This window comes from Aristolochia californica, unplaced genomic scaffold, assembly GCF_029961685.1.
Source record: "Aristolochia californica isolate CCGP_79_NKW_82.1479 unplaced genomic scaffold, dmAriCali1.0.hap1 SCAF_13, whole genome shotgun sequence".
In the NCBI taxonomy this organism is placed as follows: Eukaryota; Viridiplantae; Streptophyta; class Magnoliopsida; order Piperales; family Aristolochiaceae; genus Aristolochia; species Aristolochia californica.
In genome coordinates this window covers 4,817,030-4,838,772 of record NW_027181804.1, presented here as the reverse complement: position 1 = coordinate 4,838,772, position 21,743 = coordinate 4,817,030, and the positions used below count along the sequence as shown (strand labels likewise).

Genomic DNA, 21,743 nt, shown 5'->3' with positions numbered 1-21,743 from the left:
AATCTGAAAGCTTTATGTTTTGCTCTATTGGAAAGTTCACAGGTTTAGCACAAAAAAATCCACCATCTTTAAAATTTCCAAAGTATATTTTCGTTGCGAGATGGAAATACCTTTTTTTGACTGAGAAACTTCGATGCCCATAAAATACTTCAAATCACCCAAATCTTTAATCTGAAAATGGCTACGCAGAAATTTCTTGAGAGCTAATATGGCATTTACATCATTACCCGTAATAGGAATGTCATCAACATATATCAACAAACTTGTAAAAGATTTTTCTTTCCGATATGTAAATAATGAGTAATCTGCTTTGGATTAAACAAATCCAGCAACTTGGATAGTTGTAGAGAATTTGGCAAACCATTGTCGGGAAGCTTGTTTTAAGCTATATAACGACTTGTGAAGGCCAATTCTGGGCGCTGAAGACCAGGAGGTGGAGACATATAATTTTTTTCATGGAGATCACCATTGAAGAAAAACATTGTTGACATCAAGTTGGTGAAGAGACCAATTTTGGGCAGCTGCTAAAGCCAATAAACAACAAACAGTAACCATTTTAGCAGTGGGAGAAAAAATGTCATAGTAGTCTATACCTTCCAGTTGTGTGTAACCTTTCACAACCAAACAAGCTTTGAAACGCTCAATAGTACCATTTGAGCGCCTTTTAATTTTATAAACCCAACGACAACTAATGGGTTTCTTACCAATAGGAAGAGAAATGAGGGCCAAGTGTGGTTGACATCCAAATCGGCCAATTCAGATTGCATTGCTTCTTGCCAATGGGAATGAAAATCTGCTTCCATATAAGATGTAGACTAAATATCTTGACTGACAGTAGTAGAATAAGAGTAATGTTGCAGTGAGTAATGATGTTAAGAGACAAAATTTCTAAGAGGATAACGCGTACCTTTTTGTGGACTTGATGACAAAGATGACAAATAGTTTGAAAACGTCACTTGGTTGCAAACATACTCATGTAAAGCTGAGGGAGGGTTATGGGGACGCTGGGAACAGCATAAAATAGGTTTGAAAGGAGTAGCCGATGATGGTGGAGGAGGAAGTGGAGTCGGTGGTAACGGTTGTTGGTAAGGATCGGGTACAGAAAGAGGAATCACCAAGGCCGAATTGGAGGGAGTGGATGGAATGGACTCATAAGGAAAAATATGTTCATATAAAACAACATCACGGCTAGTTTTGATGAGTGGTAAGATCATGTAGCTTGTAAGCTTTATGACCAACTAGATAACCAAGAAAAATACAGCGTTTGGCTCAAGGATCGAATTTATGGGGGATGTGCACATCAATAGTATAAGCAAAATACCCAAAAACTCGAAGATGGGAATAAGAAGGGAACTTTCCATAAAGTCGTTCAAAATGAGTTTGGCGAGAAAGGAGTGGTGTGGGTAAATGATTAATTATATAAACAACAGTAAAAAGACATTCTGCCCAAAAATATAAAGGAAGGCGGGCTTGAAAATGAAAAGCTCGAGCTGACTCAAGAATATAGAGGTGCTTGCGCTTTACAACCCCATTTTGTTAGGGAGTATAGATACTAGAATGCTGACAAGTGGTCCTTTTTGTTTAAAAAAATCGCGCATGGAAAAGAATTCTCCACCATTATCAACCCAAATGTTGGCTATAGAAATATGAAATTGTGTTTGTACAAAAGAGAAAAAAATGACAAGTAAATGTTGTGTTTCACCTTTGTGATGCATAAAAAACACTCATGTGAATATAGAATAATCATTTACAATAGTCAAAAAATATTTCACACCAGAAAGAGAAGTAGTTTTATAGGAGCCCCAAACGCCACAATGAATTAATTCAAAAGGTCTAACAGACGAAATTGAATTAATAGAAAAAGAAAGTCTGCTTTGTTTTGCAGAAGCACAAACATCACAAGCATTATTAGACTGGAAAGAAAAATCTAACAAATGTTTTGCCATAAAATCTAATCTAGAGGAAGATAAATGCCCCAATCGGCGATGCCACAAGGCAGTGGAAGAGGTGACTTGATGACCGGGTGAACGACAAGAAGTGGTTGCTGCAGATGAAGGTGGAGGTTTTGGCTTGTCTTATGCTAATGCAACCAAATGATAAAGTCCGTCTCATTGTTCACCCAAACCAATTGTCGTTCTCGTCATCAAATCCTGCAAAATACACCAATGAGGGAAAAAGGTTACTGAACAATTGAGTTCTCTGGTAACTTGACTCACTGACATTAAATCCACCTTAAATGATGGCACACCAAACATATTTTTTAAAGTAACAGTGGAAGTCATAGGTAAATTCCCAATGAAAGTAATTGGAGCTTGTTCTCCACTTGGCATAACAACTGGTGGCAAAAGAGTATTTTTTCTGTTGGTGACGAGCAAAGTTGGAGATCAAGAAATGTGGTTTGTTACACCACTGTCGACGATCAATCAATGGAGTTACAATAATTTGTGTAACAAACCAGAGGAAGTGACAACAACATTAGCTTTAGGATTGGCGGATTGTGTTGTCCAATGTCTTTGCATAATATATAAGATTTGTTGGATTTGCTAAGCAATGAGACCATTTGTCATTGATAGCATTTCTTGCAATATTGGACCCTCCTTGACATTGTTGACAAAAGATTGATGACTATTGCTGTGTTTGAAAGGAGTACTTCCATGAATAGGACTTTTTGAAGCATGTTTAAGGTGGTTTGGTGGGTACCCATTTAGCTTCCAACACGTTTCTCGGACATGATGGTCACGGTCATAATAAGAGCAGTGCAAAGGTTTTCACTTAGGAGTAGAAGATGAACCTTGTCCATGTCGAACAACCAAAGCTACCGGTTTAGTCCGTTGAACGACCATGGCTGAGTTCTCCGTCGTCTCACATACAATCCCAAGGCTTCACTATTTCTTTTCTTATACAATGGAAGAGTAAGTTTTGGCAACATCAGGAAGTGGACTCAATCTCATTATGTGGAAAGACCTAGGGTTAGCAAATGTAATATTATGAATCAGAATACTTAAAAATAAAAATGAGATTGCTTTGAGTCAATCTCATTATGTGGAAAAAGTTCTAAAACGGTTCAGATACGAGAACTGTAAACCAGTTAGTACACCATATGATTCTAACAAAAAATTAAATAAGAATGGTGAAGATAGTGTTTCACCATTGAGGTACTCTCAAATTATTGGAAATCTATGTATTTATCAAACTCTACTAGACCAGATATTTCTTACGTGGTAGGAAGACTGAGTAGGTATATGACTAACCCCTATAAAACCCATTGGAATGCTATTGAAAGACTTCTTAAATATTTGAAAGGTATTTTTAATTACAAAATACATTATTTTGGTTTTTCTACTATACTAGAAGGGTATAGTGATGCTAATTGGATTTTTTATTCCAATAACCCTAAACCACTAGTGATTTTATATTTACATTATGTAGAGGGGCTGTCGCTTAGAATTTTTTTTCTTTAAATTTTTTGATATTATGTATCAGACCATATTTGTCTTTTTAATGTCTAAAACGTATTAAATAATATGCGATATTATATCACTGATACACCTATGACTGAAATCCTAGTGGAGCACCGAAGGCCACTTACATGGCAAAGCATATCCAGTCCCTTCCTGTGGGCAACCATGGTGTAGGACTCTCGAGGTAGGCACATACTTCAGCTTTGATCAATGGGGTGTGACTGGTGAGTCGTGAGGTAAGGCCTCTCAACGTCCATGGTGAGCATCTCACCTCGATGAGACATGACCCACAAAACATCATCTCATTCGGGATTTCGTCACCTGGAAGGAAATTCTCAGCCATGGAAATGCCTGAAATCTTTCCCTTTTTGGGAACCCATTCGCGTGCTCGTTGCCCACCACGTTTCACTCCAGACAACACATAATTTAATATTAAAAAATTATGGCGAAAACCAACGTCTCTGCTTTGACGTGTGCTTGTTTCCCTCGCTTTCTTCGTTCGTTAGCATGTACAGAGGAAGGGAAAAGCTGTGCCATGTCTGGAAAGATTTTTTGGCCGGTTTCATGCTTTCATCCGAATCCTAATTTTTATCTGTACCCATTAACAGATATTAATTTTACTACAGAGATCTTGCTTTGATGATCGTCAGAGTTTTCAAGTTTATTAAGGGCTCCAAGTGTTTGCGCCTGACTTTCTTTTATTTTTTAATACAATCATGATCATCTAGCTTGCTCCGAACAACGATAAGTTCCAAGTATTTCTCTTGTTTTTGCTCATTGGAGGAAGAGATCATTGCCGGGAGTAAGGTTTTTTAAACTGGGGAAGTGTCGGAATTTGATATACCTTCTTTCGTTCTACTTGTTTTATATTTATAGGAATGAGATAGGAGTGGATAGTGAGAGAAGTGGAGTTTATTGATGATGGAAGGGAAACTGTTTGATTCGAGGGTCGTGCCCCCTTCAATGGAGATTCGGAGTTCGGGGAGGGTGTTGCCGTGTCCGGCTTGGAGACACACAGGCGGTGCGGCCGCTGGAATCTTGCTGACTTTGCTGTGGCCTTGTAGAGACAGTGAGTTCTTTTCGCTGCTGTATTTGATGTTCATTGCTGCCTTCATATGAGCAGCGACTCTGTTATGACTGCTGTTTTGAGTCTTTATTTGTCAGTGTACAGCACCATTAAGCAATCCGTAAACGGGATTTTAGTTCTGTTAGTGGCAGTTCAGAACTCACTTGGGCCGTGAATTTCCTTGTGGTCAGTCTACTGGTAGTATCATTTATTGGCTTCTGATTTTCCATTTCAGGAATTTCACTCAGGGCGTCATTTTCACCAGCTCGAAGGCCAAACGGAAGCATCGTTTCATTTTTTCAGACAGATTTGTTTCTGAGAAGTAACTCACTGAACGTTAATGGAGTCAATGGCGCATCTCCAAGTTTGTCATCCAGAGAAAGAGTTGCACTTGATGCAGATGAGGATATATATGAGGGAGTAGTGGTTCATCCCGAACGCTTGCCATCTAACCCACTTGTATTTGCTTCTATGCTTCGATCTTCGCTTTCTCATTGGAAATTGATGGTAATTTCAAATTGATTCTCTAAAACTCTGTAAATGAATTCTTTTTCATCTCTGTAAAATCCTAAAATGAATTTATCTCTATTGTGTTTTAAAATCCTCCTTTTGCTTTGAACTAGTGAGGTAAATTCCTCACCTTATAATTTTTCAATTTTCATCGCAGGGAAAGAAAGGAGTGTGGCTCAAGCTGCCTTCAGAAAGGGCCGATCTTGTTCCTATTGCTGTGAAGGTATATTTCTATATCGATGACTACGTGTGTTTGAGTTAAGATTTTTTTATACATATACCATTCTTTCTTATGGTGTGATCATTTTATGCAAAGATAGATAATATCTTAGAGACTGTAATTTAGTCTCTTAATTGTTTCTTGGTGGGATTTTGACTTTGTTGGCTTTCATTGTTTCATGAGATAAGCATTTGCAGTATGCAACCAATTACCATTTTGGTTGCAAGATACTTCTAAGTTCAACCATAAAATGGAAGCTTCAATTTTGATGTTCCAAGCCTTAAAGACCACTGGGAGCTAACATTACATGGTTGTCATGGGAATAGTTTCACCCTAGAAGTTCTGGTTTGGTTTTTTTGATGACTGTTTAAGTAATGAACGGGATCATTGCTTGGCTATAGCTTATGCAGCCTTGATCAATGCACTTACAGGAGGGATTCGAATACCACCATGCAGAGCGGGGCTATGTTATGATGACATACTGGATACCAGAAGGACCCTGCATGCTTCCTGCCAATGCTTCACATCAAGTTGGAGTCGGTGGTTTTGTACTTAGTGAGAAAAACGAGGTAACTAACATATAACCTTTTGATTTCTTAACCTGAATTAAGTAGTATAACACTCCAACTTCTCAGCCAAAAGAATATAGATCTGATAACAATTATCAGAAACAACTATAGTCAGACTCAATATCAAATTGTAACCTAGACTATATTTTAAAGTACTGAACTGTGCAGGAACATTTTCTTCTCTATTTTTTTCGTGGTGTGTGTGTGTGTATTTTTCGGTGGGTAACTTCAGAGGTACTTGCAGATGGTAATTACTTTGCATGCAGGTTCTTGTTGTACAAGAAAAACACTGCCTCCCAAGATTTAAGGGTGTTTGGAAGTTGCCTACTGGTTTCATTCTTGAGGTACACAATTCATACCACATTACAATGGCTAAAAACCATTATGTTTCCTCCTCAATTACAATATCTGCTTTTATTGCCTACAGTCTGAGGATATCTACTCTGGAGTTGTGAGAGAAGTTAAGGAGGAAACTGGTGTAAGCAGCAAAAACTTCATCTTGTTTTATGTTTATATAATCTTGTTAAGCAAAAACTGCATTTGGTTTTCTGTTTCTAAAATCTGGTTAAATTTTTGGTCTTTCTCTTTTCTGATTGATTCACAAATATGGAAATGTTCAAGGAACAGAACATTCTTTAAAGAGCACATATACCACTAAGAACAAGATTTTCCTTGCTTCTACAAACGAAACCATGCCTGTAGTCCATTCAGTGTCAAGAGAAATGTCCTGCATCCCATTTCTACGCACCCTCATTAAGGGCTTTTGTAACTGACATTTCTGTTGATGTGGCAGATTGATACAGAGTTTGTGGAAATTATTGCTTTCAGGTAATACCGGTTATTCTCTAAATATCACTTTATTTCCCCAAAATTATACTGGTATAACTGAAAAAAAAAATTATCACAAAGTCTTAGACCTCCAAATGCTATGAAAAAACAGTTATTCATTTTGGACTGAAGTTCTGCAAATTTCTTTCTAAACTCTGAAGAGCTTCAAGGGCAACTTGTTGAAACAAATCTTGCCCAGTACGTCTAAATGATCTTCATAGATGCCAAACAAGATTACTTCACTGGATTCAACTTACGTTCAATGACTCATTTCATTTATATGCCTAAGTGCAAAAATATGTTTATGATTTTTTCTTTTTTCTTTTTGAAAACGATGTTCATGATTTACTTTTTTTGTTTTTTTTTAAATAATGTTTATGATTTATTGATGTATAAACTCTTATAGAGCTTTTTCAAACAAAAAATAAAAGCTTCTACAAAGCTTCCATGCCTTCTGTACAAATACAGAAATCTTCACAAATCTTTATGGTCAATAACAACAGCAACAGGACTTATTCAATTTTCTGCCTGATCCGGTCGTTGGCTGGATGCCATCCAGTTATTGTCACGATGTTGAATAAATCCCACCTTTTAGAAATGCTGTTTATACAATCTGCTCGATTTCTCTTTCCATGTAAAGCTCCTATCCTCTTCACTGGAGCATTGAAGTTTCTATATACATCAAACTCTGTTAGGCCTATAGTTCCGTTATGTGCTCGTCTGTTCTATACGTTTGCCAACACGGATCTATCAAGAGATATTGCTGAGTCTTGAGTGATCCTCATGACATTCGCATCAAAGGCTCTGTAACTGTACTTTGGCTCCAGGCATGCACAAAGAGTGGCTTTTGGAAAATCAGATCTATTCTTCATCTGTATGCTGAAGCCTCATTCAACCCACATCCTAGTGGATAATCTGGAAGTACAAGCTGCAAAGGTAATGTAAACATGAAATTGTTTTGTAAGCTGGTTGTCTTTGGCCTCATTACTGGTTTTTAACTCCTACTTCAATGTGCTTTCTCCAGTGGATGCCACTTGATGAGTTTATAGCACAGCAAATAGTTCAAGGAGACAACATGTTCCAGAAGATCGTCGACATTTGTGTCGCACGCCTAAGGAGGCGTTATTGTGGATTAACTGCCCATCATGTTATCTCTGAATTTGATGGCAAATCCTCCTCACTGTATTATAATGTTCTGGAGCCACAAGATTTCAACTGCCAGTGAAAATGAATGCCTTCTTTACAGGTTTTTGGTATATGCTTCTCAAGCTCTTATGTTGTGGCTGCCAGTAGCAAAATACCCTCTGTTGGACCTGGGGCATTTAACTCTATGTAAATCAAATCTGTAAAGGGGAGTAAATTATAGTTATCTGTTTATGAATTTGCCTCTGAGATGGCATCGTCTTGTGAAATTGCTCTATTGGAGTTGAATATATAGGGGAATTATGAGATAGAATTCTGCAATCATGTGTGAGCCTACCAACTTTTTTTCAGCGAAGTGGATCATGTGCATAAGATACCCTTTAGTGGGGTCTAGTAGACTTTTTAAGTCATTATAAAAAAAATAAAATGATGAAAAGATATTTCATTTAGAACAATTGTTTTATTATAAATATTTTTGGTTAATAAATAAATTCTCTTTGACCATTTTTCTTGCACTTGTATTTGTTTTTTAATTATCTTTCCTATCATTTCCTATTGGAACAATAGAAAACTTATTTTAATAGAGTTACCTCTGGGTCTGTTTGGAACCCTAGAAAAAAAACTCCTAAAAATAATTAGTGTAAATAAGATAATAATTAAATTTTTATTTTTATTAATTATTTTTAAAAATACCCCTAGGGATGCTCTAGGAACCTATTACCACGGAATCAGAAAGGGTAGTTGGGTCTGGTGCGTCCTTAATTGAGTATTCAATGGTCGAAGTTTTCCGGTCAGTTTCCTGCTCAGATGTTCAGAAGCTACTTCCGGTTGCCATTCTCTATGAGAAAAAGTGTACTAATGTCACAGCCTGCTTGAGAGCAGGAACTGGACCAGTGTCTAAGGGCCTCATCAGACATCTCTTCACCAAAACTTCATGAAATCAGAATTCATGAACAACGAAAGCATTGATGAAAGTGTTCCCAAGATTTTCCATAATGCACAAATTTAATTGAAAGAAAGTTTTAATCTAAACGGCTCTTGTCTTACACATCACTCCAGAAGAGAAAATTTCCACGCATAAAACTGAATTCCACGAAGCAGCTTGTCATTTTGAGAGCACCCCTGCTGCAAACAAAAGATTCCTCCTGGAGAACTGCGAAAGAAGAAAAATAAATGAAAAAAGTAAACATTTTTTTTTCAAATGACTGAAATGAACAAGCATGACTAGACACAGACACTACTGATTAAATTAAATACGATTTGGAGTCTACCTGCAAGGAATAGACTGGAGTTGATTTTGTGGGCAAAGTTTTCAATGACCTCAGTCTGTTAGCACCTCCAGTTTTGCTGGACAAATTGGATATTAAGTTCAACGATGACTGTTTGAGGTAGAGCATAAGGCATATTGTGATAAACATGTAACTTACCTTTCGTCGGTTTTTGGACCTCTTACACTCGTCGTGACATCCCATAGTTTTACAGTGCAATCAGCAGATCCAGAAGCCAGCAATGTCCCTTCACAACTGCAGAGTACTTTCACTTAGTAAGCCCGGAACAAGCTTCTCACAAACTGCTGCTATGTAGTACACTACATGAGATAATATAGAGATAGCAAAGCCACGACCTGAAAGCAAGCGTCCAAACACAAGATGTATGGCCCATTAGAGGTGTAACACACCGGCCACTTGAAAGATCCCACATCATGATCGTTCCATCTTCATCACCAGATGCCATATACCGCCCATCTGGGGACATTGCTAATGACAGTACCATACTTCTATGGCCGATGAAAATGCGTACACACTCTCCACTTTGGACATCCCATAGTCTAACCGTCTTGTCGCTAGAACCAGTTGCAATGTAGTTACAGTTTGTATGCCACTGTACACACTGAACAAAATGTAAAGTAAATACATTGGAAAATTAAACAAACAAAAATCATGCATTAGAAATTTCCCATAAACTGCAGACATACAAGGACGAAGTGCAAGAAATATTCAAGAAACATCAGAAGAAGACTAAAGACTGAACAAGCTAATACATCCTCAAGCAGACTAAATGTTTCAGCTGAACTGCAGAATTATCTGAGATAGCAGAGGGAAACCATTCTGCAACAAAAAACCATGTAATGGAGAGTTTCTTAGTTAAGAAGTGTTTCAGGCACAGTTCTGTTGATTTTCATTTTTACACTTCTGATTTATTAACTTGACAAAAATCTATCGTTGGAAGATTTAAAAGACAACAACAGGGTAAAGAGACACTTGCACATTGCTCGCAGGTGAATACTGTTAAATGAAAATCCTATATATTGTGTAACTAGCAAGCTAGAAATTTGGGAAGCAGACTTTACAATCTATGAACTCCTTAGTCAGTAATCTGGACCGAATATAGTGAAGAACAAAAGCTGGCCGCTGAAGTGACAATCAACATTTGTTGTAGTATGAAACAGCATATGCAAAATGAAAAAGTTGAGGTTTTAAATGGTGGAAGGAGAGAAATGAGAAGGAAAGAGATTCAGAAGAGATCCAAAAAGAGGCTCGTTGGGGGTCGTGCACGGACCCAGCTCTATTTAATGAATAGGGTTGGAGCAAAATTACAAGAATATCCTACACATACAATAATGTTTATTCTCCTTATATCTCCCTAACTATGTATCTTATGTACATGAAAACTAAGCCATAGGTATATTCAAAGCATAAAACAAGATTATATAGAAATAAAACTAAGGAAGTAGTGAAATGACCAAAATACCTTGGACATATTTTCTAAGAGTCCCCCTCAAGTTGGAGCATATATATCCAGGAGTCCCAACTTGTCAGAGAAAGATAAGAATTATTGCTTGGCCAAAGCCTTGGTGAAGATATCTCCAAGCTGATCTCCTGATTGGACAAATGAGGATACATAGTTGGATTTCGTTGATAAATGTAGCCAAACAATTATACAAGTTGGATTTCCTTGATGCTCAGTAAATCACTCCATATTTATTAAAGACACCCCCAAAGGGAAAATACTTCTGGCAGTCTATGTAGATGATATTGTCTTAACCGGCGATGATTCAGATAGCATTCAAGAGGCCAAAAAGAAGATATGTGAAAAGTTCAAAACAAAAGACCTTGGACTACTTAAATACTTTCTAGGTATTGAAGTGTTACAATCCAAACATGGAATTATACTATCTCAAAGAAAATATGTCCTTGATCTACTTGAGGAGACATGAATGATGGGGTGTAGACCAGCAAATACCCCTATGGATTCAAACACCAAGCTATTTGCAGGTTCAATAGAAGATGTGTATATCGAAAAATATCAAAGATTTGCGGAGAAACTTATTTACCTTAATGTAAATAAGACCAGATATATCATATGCAGTAAGTATGGTAAGTCAATACATGCACAAACCACAACTTATTCATCGGCAAACTTTGGTAAGAATATTACGATATTTGAAATGAGCTCCAAAAAGAGGGTTTCTCTATAAAAACCATGATCACTTCAACATTGAAGGGTTCTCGGATGTAGACTAGGTCAGATGCCCAGATGATAGAAAGTCCAACTTCTGGGTACTGTACACTGGTTGGAGGAAACTTGCTTACATGGAGAAGCAAGAAGCAAAATGTGGTTGCAAGGTCTAATGCAAAAGCAAAATACAGAGTTGTGGCACACACAGGCAGAGTTTCTATGGATTAGATCCCTTCTTACTGAATTTGGATTCTATAAAAGACCTATAGATCTACATTGTGATAATCAAGTGGCTATCCATATCACTTCGAATCGGGTCTTCCATTAAAGAACAAAACATATTGAAGTGGACTACCACTTTATACAGGAAAAATTCTAAGCCGGCATATTATCTCTTAGACATATCTCATCACAAGGACAAGTTGCAGACATCCTCATAAAACTAGTCACTCACAAGATCATATCCACCGTTTGCAGCAAACTGGGCATTATGATGTTTCTCACCCCCAGCTTGAGGGGGGAGTGTTAGAAGATGAGCTCAAACCCACACATCCAAGGAGAAGGCCCACACGTCCAAGAGAGGTGGCATCACGGTATAATAAGAAGACGTCTCATAAAGATGGCACAGGGTTATAATTTGTCAAGAAAAAACATGTCTACTTATGTCTTTACTTATGTAAAACTTGTAGCCCCAAGGGCATTATAGACATTTAACATCCTCTCAAAAATTATAAATAGAGAACCTTTGCTTGGGGTACAGCATCAAGTTCTCTCCCCTTCTCTCAATTTGTCCAAGTTCCCTTTGCAAGCCTAAAGGCTCTTCTCTTCTTTCTCTTTTCCTCTTTTCTTCTCTAGCCGAGTTCTCTCTTTCCCTTTTTTCTCTTCTCTTCTCACTCTTCTTTGCTCAAGGTCCTAATGAATGGATCCTAAATTCAACAACTTGCACTGAAATAAAAGATTAGAAGGGAACTCTGGCAAGACTTGAATCAATTATGTTGTAGAGGGATGAACTAGTCGCAAGTGCCACTGTAGAGGAGAATTTGTCGAGCGTAATGCCTAAATGTTATCTGGTCAATGACTCTCCTGATAATATAGTTCATCCCTCTCACGAACGGAACCAATCGTCTTCCTCATCGCAAGATCCTGAAAAATACAGTGAGTAGGATAAAAAGTTATAGAACAATTCATAGATTTGGCTAGCTGACTAACAAATAACAAATTTAAAGGAAACTTAGGAACAAGAAACAGTAACGAAGAAGATTAGAAGGAGGCTAGAGTGACACTGCCTATTCCTTGAACAAGAGAGGTAGATCCATCAACAAGATTGACATGTTTTATATATAGAGATTCCTTCAAATCAAAAAACAATGACGAGATACTAACATATACCTGGAATCCCCCTGAATCAATAACTCAGGATAAAAATGAGTGAACATGGTAGGCTAACATACCTAAGTTAGCACCAATAGGAGTAGGAGCAGGAATGGACGCATGAACTATAGATGCCAAACGTGAGGTAATAGAGATTTGAGCCATTTGTTGTTGTTGTTGTATCAGTTGTTGCTTCTCATATGGAACTCCAAGTGTAACAAAGATAGAAGAGTCAGAAAGAAGACTCCCACTATCATGGATAGTGGAATTAGCCTATGCTAGTTTTCCAAACTTTATCCAGCACTTGTCAGAGAAGTGGTTATTTTGTCCACAGTGAACACATTTTCTTTTTGACTTGCCATCACCAGGCCTCTACCTTGAACTGAGTCCTCTCTATCTAGGCCTCTGCCAGTACCTGTGCGATCTCTAGAGAAGTCTGTGGAGGCCGATGTAGAGTCTAAAGCATTAAGAGCTATAACTTCCATTATCTTACCATTTTTACCTGTTTTAGGTACCATAGTCTTCTCAACCCTCATAATGCGATTAAAGGTGGTAGAGAGAATAGGTATCTCATTAGAGGTTAATACTTAGGCCTTTATCCCATCAAATTCAGTGCCTAAACCATCAAGAAATTTTACAACCAGCAGCTGATTTTTTTGTTTCCTCAAATCTCTTTCATTCGTAGGAAACAGATGATACATACTAATCTCTTGCCATAACCAAAGAATGCACTATCGTACACTGTGACGGTTTTATTTCCTCTTTTCAACCCAAAGAAATCTGTATGTAGCTCATAGACTCGAGAGAGATTACTCTTCTGAGCATATAGAGACTCTAGGGACAGCCACATAGCCTTTGCTGTCTCACAATTCAGCACTCGATTTCTCAATGTAGAATCATCGCTATTGACAATCCAAGTCATAACCTGGTTGTCATTTGCCTCCCAATTATCAATTGTAGGAACCATAGCATCATCTCTAATAAATTTTGTCTTCTTTCTACCCTTTAGATTCATTCTGACAGATTTAGCCCAATTAAGATAATTATACCCTATCAGTTTTTCAAATGTAATCACAATTATATCATTTCCATCATATCATGTATTCTCTCTAGATGGAGTGTAAATTTCTCCTAAATCAGCCATATTATTTATGTAGGACTACAAAATAACCAATTAACACTTCCAAAAAAATTCCAAATATATCACCAAAGTGGGCCACACCTTGCAAAATTAGGGTTAGAACCAAAGCTAGGATGTGTGCACTTCTACAGTTCAAGAAACCAACACGATGCTTCAAATTCAATGAGAATAGTATAAATTACCCCTTAATTAGGGCTAACGTCAATCAAATCTAGGATGACAAAGCTTGAACTTTAATGAACTAGTAACCGAAGAACTTGTAGAACCCTTCTTCAAGGAGGTCGTCCTCTTCAAATCTGATGGAAAACTGTAGTAAGGTGCTCCCAGATGTGATCTACTGCCCTAATACTATGAAAAAGTTGAGATTTTAGGTGGTGGAAGGAGAGAGAAGGAGAGAAGAGATCCAAAACAGGCTCGTCAGGGGTCGTGCACGAATCCCAGCTCTATTTAATGAATAAGGTTTGAGCAAAATTACAAGAATACCCCTATACATACAATAATGTTTATTTTACTTATATCTCCATAACTACGTATCCTATGTACATGAAAATTAAACCATAGATATAATTCCATGCATAGAACAAGATTATATATAGAAATAAAACTAAGGAAGTAGTAAAATGACCAAAAACACCCCTGGACATATTTTCTAACCCAAAATAGAGTGAAGGTTACACAAGTGTTGAATCAGCAATGCTCTGTATAATATTCAGTTTAACAGTAAAGAAGTACCATGTCAAAAGATTAGAGAGCCGGAGAAAAGAATGTTGAGGTGAAAAAGCACTGAAACCAGAAAAGAAAATTGGAAATGAATATATTAGAAAAATCAAGGAGTGGCACCAAACAGGTAAGATAATGAGTCATTTGAGATGTTGTGTTTGATGAGGACCTAATGTGCACTGACTGGAATGGTTTCTCAGGCACCAGTTAAGAAACAAGTTAAATACAAACAGAGAAAGACAGAAAATGATATGTACAGAAGTGCTGAGAAAATAGTAGAACAAATAATCCTAGCAATTGCTAGGGCAGATGGTGAAGGATTAATAAACGGTACCTGAACATATTTGACACAAGTCGATGATGACAATGACGATGAGTCAGAACATGAAACAATAGCAAAGATACTTTTTTCCCTTTACTATCCATGATTTCAATAACAAAATCAAATATGGCAACTCTTTCCCAGAAAAAAAAAATTATATACATAAATAACATAGATCCAACTTGGATGAATTCCAAGAGAAGCTTTGATTTACACTTCATGTCAAAAATAATTCAGATCTTCCATTTGTTTAGGCATCTTGAAATGAAAAAGTTCAACATGCCCTTGAGACAGGAAAAATAAAGAAAAACTAGAAATAAATGCAATAAACTTATTCTGTGATTTCAACTTGAAACAATAATAGACACAATCAAATGGTTTACTGAAGTACTCCACAGAACAAATATCTATTTATCAATAAGGTTTGATTTGTACTTCTCTCTTCTTTTTAATAGTCTATACACGCCTTTTCAAAAAAAAAAAAAGTACTCCACAGAAATTTACAGTCATTATCTATAAAAGGCAAATAAAACAACACCAACAGAATACATTTGACTCACATCAACATCTGATAAATGCCCAGCCATTATTCTTAAAGGACTGATTCTGTCCATAGACCAAATCCTAGCAGTTCGATCGTGTGATGAGCTTGCAAAATAATGTCCTGAAGGACTAAACTGTAATGAAAGAAAGAATTGGAAAGAAGCAATTTAAGCAATGTACCAGTGTAGATAGAAATCATGGTTGAATATATGGTGCATGAAGAAGCAACTGTATAAATACAATTACCCAAAAAAAGCATGAAAACAAAAGTTGAACAACACCAAGGCAGGAACTTTATAATATCACAACATGGTATGCGCAAGGTTTTATTTGGTAGACAACAACTGAATGTACCATTAATTATGGAAGGCTAAATGAGGCTCTATAAAACAAAGTAATCCAACATAATTTGAAACTAACAAGGTATTAATCCTAACATCTGGATGAAAACTGACTCTAGTCAAGTACAAATGCATATACTAAACAGGTAAACTAATGCCAACATTTGCAAGACAACTCTAAGATATCTGGTAACAACCTTTAAAGGATTTTTATTTTTTTAGGCATCAGGCAAATATGTGTTGATTAGATGAAGGATGCATTTCTTCAACCAAGTCCTGAAAGCACCATTGAGGCCCAAAGTTTGACATTACCACATGTATGAATTCAAGTTTCAAGACAGACCTGCTACATGCTCCAAGCCATCTGATAGATGGCCCTAAAAGGTGATTATGATACTCCAAGTATTAATTAAAGGGTAAAAAAGTATTATCGGATGGCTACAATCAGTGAGACATTGTACTTCTTGAGCTAAGCCCTAAATATGCCCTTGAATTGGAGGGACAAGCTTGACAACAAAACGAACCATGTGTATGAAAATCATGCTTTAAGAAAAAGACTGCTACCTGAACATCCCACACTGGATAATTGTGACCCTTGTAACACACAAGATTTGCATTGAGTTTTGTGCTCCACAACCTAACTGCAGAGCAGACATTTTATTAGTAAAAGCACAAATTACAGAAAAAATAGAGGACAGTGCAATATGCAGAACATACCAGTGGAGTCTGATGAAGAAGAAAGGATAAAGTCCCCCAGTGGACTAAATGTAGCAGAATAAACAGGTCCAGCATGACCCTGAAATAATGTGTAAGATCTTTTCCCATTCTCGGATCCCAGCAAGTTTCCATTAGGGTTGGAGTCATTTTCTGGTTGCACATAGGCTGAAATGAACATTTATTAAATAAGTCTTCACATGAGTAGCATATAAAGCATTACTAATCCTCCCTGTCCTACCAATAAGAAACTCCTATATATTTGATTCCCCACATGCTGCCAGAAGAGGAGAGCTTCTTAACTACACATAGTAACCATGTAGAAACTGCACTTCTTTAAACAATATTATTGCTAAGTCATATTTCCAACATGCAAACTATAACACACTATCACTACACAAACACATAAAAGGAGAATCATTTGTAAAACAGCATCTACTAAACGCATGCAACAGTTAGATGAGATCAAAAGGACATTAGCAAAGGTTTTCTGCATACATGCCCTCTGCATTTAAGTCTAATGACAAGTCTGCGTGCAGGAAAACTGCGTACAACAACCTTTAGCTTAACAATGAGGGGCATAAATCGTGGGTAACAACCAGTGGGCTAGTAGCAGTAGGCTCTACTTCATGTGGAATAAGATGGCTGCAAAATCTTTGAATCTAAGTGAAGGTCCAAAACTGTTAGAAGGAATGTCAGGATAATTTTGAACACAAATGCCTGTATTCGTGGTTTTTTTATTTCAACATGGCCACTCGATGAGTAGAAGATGTAGAAATACCTTAGGTCCTTCTGGATTCCATCTTGACATTTTGTTTTCTTAGACAAAAAGAGAACTATTTGCATGGGTTCCCTGGACCTTGGACATCATTTCTCCCTACAATGACAAATTTGCAAGGATGACATTCTACTTTTATATTAAATGGACTCTATTTTGTAATTGATTAAGGAACCTCAACAATAATTCAATGCCAATAGAAATGCATTTCTTTCTCTTTTCTCGTCATTCCTAATAGTCAATTTCTCAGCAGTACAATAAAGTTTATTTCTCTTTACTTCTTTGACTTTTGAATCTAGTTGAAAGTGAGTTCCATATGAGGATTCAGAATATTGCAGGTTCCATTTTTAAGTACAAATTCTTTAAGATAAAATCGCACAAAATCTACATTATGTTCAGATATTCATCTCTAGGTAATGTCCTTACTGCTCTTCATATACGTAAGCCTGTAGATCCTCATTTTCTCCAGCAAAGCTATGTACTAGTTACATGTCACTTTAAATTAATCATTATAGAAAACTTCTCATGGCTTCTTGAATTGCAGTCATAATGAGTAACCTGAGTAGCCATAAACTTGCCATTCACGTGACAAAGAACCTGGCTAACTAGTAAAAAGTTTAATTTCTAAACTTCCACTCAGAGACCTGCTTCTCTTTTTTACTTCTCCAATACTCTTGGATCTTTCTTTAGGTATATTATTGCATGAAAATCCTACCATTAGTTATTCCTATCAGTTAACACAACGTGGAACTTCTGCTGAAACTTGTCAGAGTAATCAGAAAAGTTCCATATCCATTTCATGACAAAATAAAATCTGGATTTCCTCCATGTTCCCAAGAGTCATAATATCAAATTCTAGACAAAAAAATATAGGATTCCAGATGCAAGCAAGACCCAATACTACTAAAAACTGTCAAGGGGTTGCACTTACAAGCATCCACTTGTTGCCCGATCTTTGACATGTTCCAGACCTGGTTGAGGCAAAAGAGAAATCAAATGCAAAGTAGAAGAATAAAGACTTTTTGATAATGTCTAAAAGGTGAAGAAAATTACCTTTAGTGATGAATCTGAGAAACCACCAGCCACCAGGGACCCATCTTGGGATATTGATGAGCAGTTCAATCTGTCAGACATCGAGCATCAGATAGAACTGGAGAAAACGGATACACACAAGGAAAAAGTACTAGCAAAGAAACACAATATTTAGGGATTTGGAAAATGTCAATAACTAATAAAAGATAGTTACCCGTTATGAGTGTTAATAAATGTATAGAAGCTGACAGATGGCAATGCCAAGCTACCCATCTGCACACGAACCCTTAGGTCCTCAAGAACTGCATGTTCTACTTCTGTTGGACTGAAAAAACACAGATATAAATAATAGAAATAACAAATTATTAAAGAGAGAATTACAGAAGAGTCTTACATAACTCTCGTGGTAAGGAAATCTCCCCTAGGACGAATTAATATGGAGGAGTCCTATTGGAGTCTCACAGAAAGGAGTTTCACACAAGAAAGTCTTTTAATGTTATTAGTCTTCTGTTTTATGTTACACTTGCTTACTTGTTTTAGGACTTAAATTCAAAAGATATACTTTCGGTGTAACTGAAACATTTGTAGTTTAATTATACTATGATTCTAGATATTTCCTTTATTTTTTTTTTAAATGATGCTGATTTTTATTAATGCAAAAGCTCAAGAGAGCATATTACAAGGGAGGGAAGCCTTCCCAAACAATGAGAGATTGCTGGGAAGTTCCAAATTTTGCCAATTTATCAACCAAAGAGTTGGCTGATCTAGGAATGAGATTCCAATTATAATGTGTAGAAGATACAATGTCAGCAATACTATTAGTGATGGGCCAGTGGCGCCAAGGGCGGAGGTTGTCCTTGGAACACCAACTAATAACCGTCTTCGAGTCGCCTTCAATGATTAACTTGCCATGGAGACGATCCCTGAAGATTTGGCGGCTGAACAGCAGAGCACTAACTTCAGCAGTATTAGAATCGACAATGCCCACCGGACCAGCATAAGAAATAATAGGGTCTCCATTGTGACCTCTGAACACACCACCTGCTCCTGCTGGGCCAGGACATCCAATAGCACTACCATCAAAATTCAGTTTTATGCAGTCGCAAGGGGGAGGATCCCAGATAGCCATTCTTGGAGCTTTGCTGGGGCCAGACATGTGAGCGATCAAATTCCAATTTTCCCGAAGGGAAACCCCTAATAGAGTAACAAAATCCTTCTTTGTATGGAGCTAGCTTGAGATGATGCCGACGACATGAGAAGTCGTGTTGTCTGAGGTGCTAGCTTTGGAGTTGAATCTCCGGTTGTTCCGCTTGAGCCAAATGCACCATGGAACATGCGCAAGACAGGCCGAAAGAATTAACTTGCCCAGGCGAGGAAGGAGAATCCCTCGAACCATCTCAAAGGTGCCAAAGAGGTCCTGATGAAGCCCCAGTTGGAGCCCGATTTTCTGAAAGATCTTCATCCAAACTTGCCACGAAAATCCAATGTAAGAGGACATGATGGACTGTCTCTTTGTACTCACCACAAAGGAGACAAGAAAGATCGGGGACAGTGAAGCCTCTTCTATGAAGATTGTCTGAAGTAAGAATCTGTTCTCTGATGGCTGACCACACGAAGAATTTGATTTTGCTTGGCACTGAGAGTTTCCAAGCCAGATTCGCCTTGTGCTCATGAGGACCATGGTACTTAGTTTAACACACAGTCAAAAAATTATTTTCCTCTCCTAAATTCTCAACATGGTATCAAAGCATGCCTACTACAGCCAATAAGTTGCACCCAACTCCCAAAGCTGACGAAGGTCTTATGAGGTCTATCTATGAGTTTTTTTAGTTAGTCAATCAAATTCACAAATTATTTTCTTTTTCTTCATGATATCTCTCTTAGTCGAGTTTGTTAGTTTCTTTTTTTTTCTTAATAATATCTTCATTAAGTTCTTTATATGTTTTCATAGACTTTGCTTCATCTATGTTTATCCGTCTTTAATTTTGCTTTTATCTCTTACCTCCATCCTATTTTGTTGAGTCTAGTTGTGTATACTTTATTTTCGTCTAATACTCTTGTTAAGGAATAATCTCATATGGATTAGTGAGTACAAAAATCTTGAGTTTATTAGTTGGGAAAGAGGTTTTTTAAAATGAGGCTGGAACACCATACCCGATCGTTCTTGAAATGGATTTGGAAATTCAATCTATTCCCAGAATTGATTTGGAGAGCTTTAGTCGTTGTCACTGCTAAAGCAAGTAAACAGTTTGGCTGGTGGACCGAGGGCGGGCGGCTCTATCGTTTGTCCCCTATCTGGAAAAAAATTGTCATGCTATTACCCGATTTCAGGAAGGCAATTAAATGCTATGTTGGTAACGGACGTCTCACAAAATTCTGGTCTGATTGGTGGATGGATCTTGAGCAGTCTCAATAACAGCCATGGGTTGATTTCAAACTTGGCCAGGAACATTGATACTTCAATCTCAGACCTGTGGTCAGAAATTGGAGGCTGGAATTTGAATCTCCAGAGAGCTCTTTCAGACTGAGGCCATTTTGGCATCTAATCTCCTTACCAGTCTCTCCAATGTAAAACCTCGGACATCCTCATCTGATACACTTATCTAGACCCCTTGCCCCAAATGATCATTTTTGTTAAGTTGTGCAGCCTAATTAACACCCTTATGCCTCACCCGTTTCGTTGTGTCGCGGATCGATTTCACTAAGGGTAGTTTGGGGATTTCACACTTGTATTACGGTTGCCCTAGTTTTCTCTTTATATTTAGGTGCGCCGTTGTTAGGGTTCAATCATCATCGGAGGAGCATCATTAGTTGCTGCTGAGAAAGGTTTTTTTTTTAGTAAAAAGTTGTATATATTAAAAGAGAAAGAAATAGTTGCAGTTGAGAGAGGTTAGAGAAGTGATTTCTCTTGTAAACTATTTCATCATTACAGTGGGAACTATAACGGACGTAGTCTCACCATGAGGCAAACCTACATAAATCTTGTCTTTCTTCGTGTTTGTTTTTTCTTCTTCCGTGATTATTATTATTGCTCTCGCTAGTTTGGAATTAGGGCGTCTAATTCTTAACACCTTTACCACTGCCTCGGCTTATAAATTCCTCCGCAACCCCAACCCCCCTCAACCTAATCACCGTGCGGACATTGCCTGGACCCTACTTGCCCCTCCCCGTGCAAAATTATTTATCTGGAGCACTTGTAGGAATAAAATTCTCACCTTTGATTCCCTAATTCGGCACAGAACCTCTGTCCAAGACACCTCTTGTCCCTTCTGCCAAAATACTCCCGAAACTGCCACCCATGTCCTCTTACTCTGCCACTTTGCCCAATCTATCTGGACTAGCCTCCTAAATAAAATCTGTCTTCAGCACTATTCTATCAATTATTGGTACTAGATTGCCAAAGTTTGGGAAACTGCTCATATCATGTTGTGTGGGTCATATCCTTTGGGCCTTATATAAGGAAAGAAATAGCCAGAAATTCAAATTTAAATCTACCCCTATTGAAATGCTGATAGATAATATTAT

General features: G+C 37.5%; 2 protein-coding genes across 4 annotated transcripts in view; one reads left to right on the top strand and one right to left on the bottom strand.

The window, feature by feature from the left end:
• The first annotated feature begins 3,942 nt into the window (after positions 1–3,942).
• LOC137948346 (nudix hydrolase 8-like) lies at positions 3,943–8,086 on the top strand. The gene is made up of 9 exons (XM_068794411.1): positions 3,943–4,530; positions 4,763–5,034; positions 5,195–5,260; positions 5,689–5,826; positions 6,093–6,170; positions 6,254–6,304; positions 6,620–6,654; positions 7,482–7,590; positions 7,679–8,086. Exons 1-9 carry the CDS (start codon positions 4,380–4,382, stop codon positions 7,877–7,879), a joined length of 1,101 nt encoding a protein of 366 aa, XP_068650512.1. The 5' UTR covers positions 3,943–4,379; the 3' UTR covers positions 7,880–8,086.
• A 620-nt stretch (positions 8,087–8,706) lies between these two features.
• Positions 8,707–21,743, bottom strand: part of LOC137948198 (transcription initiation factor TFIID subunit 5-like) — a 32,373-nt gene continuing 19,336 nt past the window's right edge. For all 3 annotated transcript variants that reach the window (XM_068794196.1, XM_068794197.1, XM_068794198.1), the window contains 10 exons: positions 18,433–18,543; positions 18,240–18,309; positions 18,118–18,157; positions 16,412–16,576; positions 16,259–16,335; positions 15,371–15,487; positions 9,422–9,687; positions 9,225–9,320; positions 9,069–9,144; positions 8,707–8,950 (listed from right to left, as the gene is read on the bottom strand). In XM_068794196.1, the coding sequence (XP_068650297.1) occupies positions 8,903–8,950; positions 9,069–9,144; positions 9,225–9,320; positions 9,422–9,687; positions 15,371–15,487; positions 16,259–16,335; positions 16,412–16,576; positions 18,118–18,157; positions 18,240–18,309; positions 18,433–18,543 (1,066 nt within the window). In that variant the 3' untranslated portion in view covers positions 8,707–8,902. The remainder of the gene's footprint in view (positions 8,951–9,068; positions 9,145–9,224; positions 9,321–9,421; positions 9,688–15,370; positions 15,488–16,258; positions 16,336–16,411; positions 16,577–18,117; positions 18,158–18,239; positions 18,310–18,432; positions 18,544–21,743) is intronic.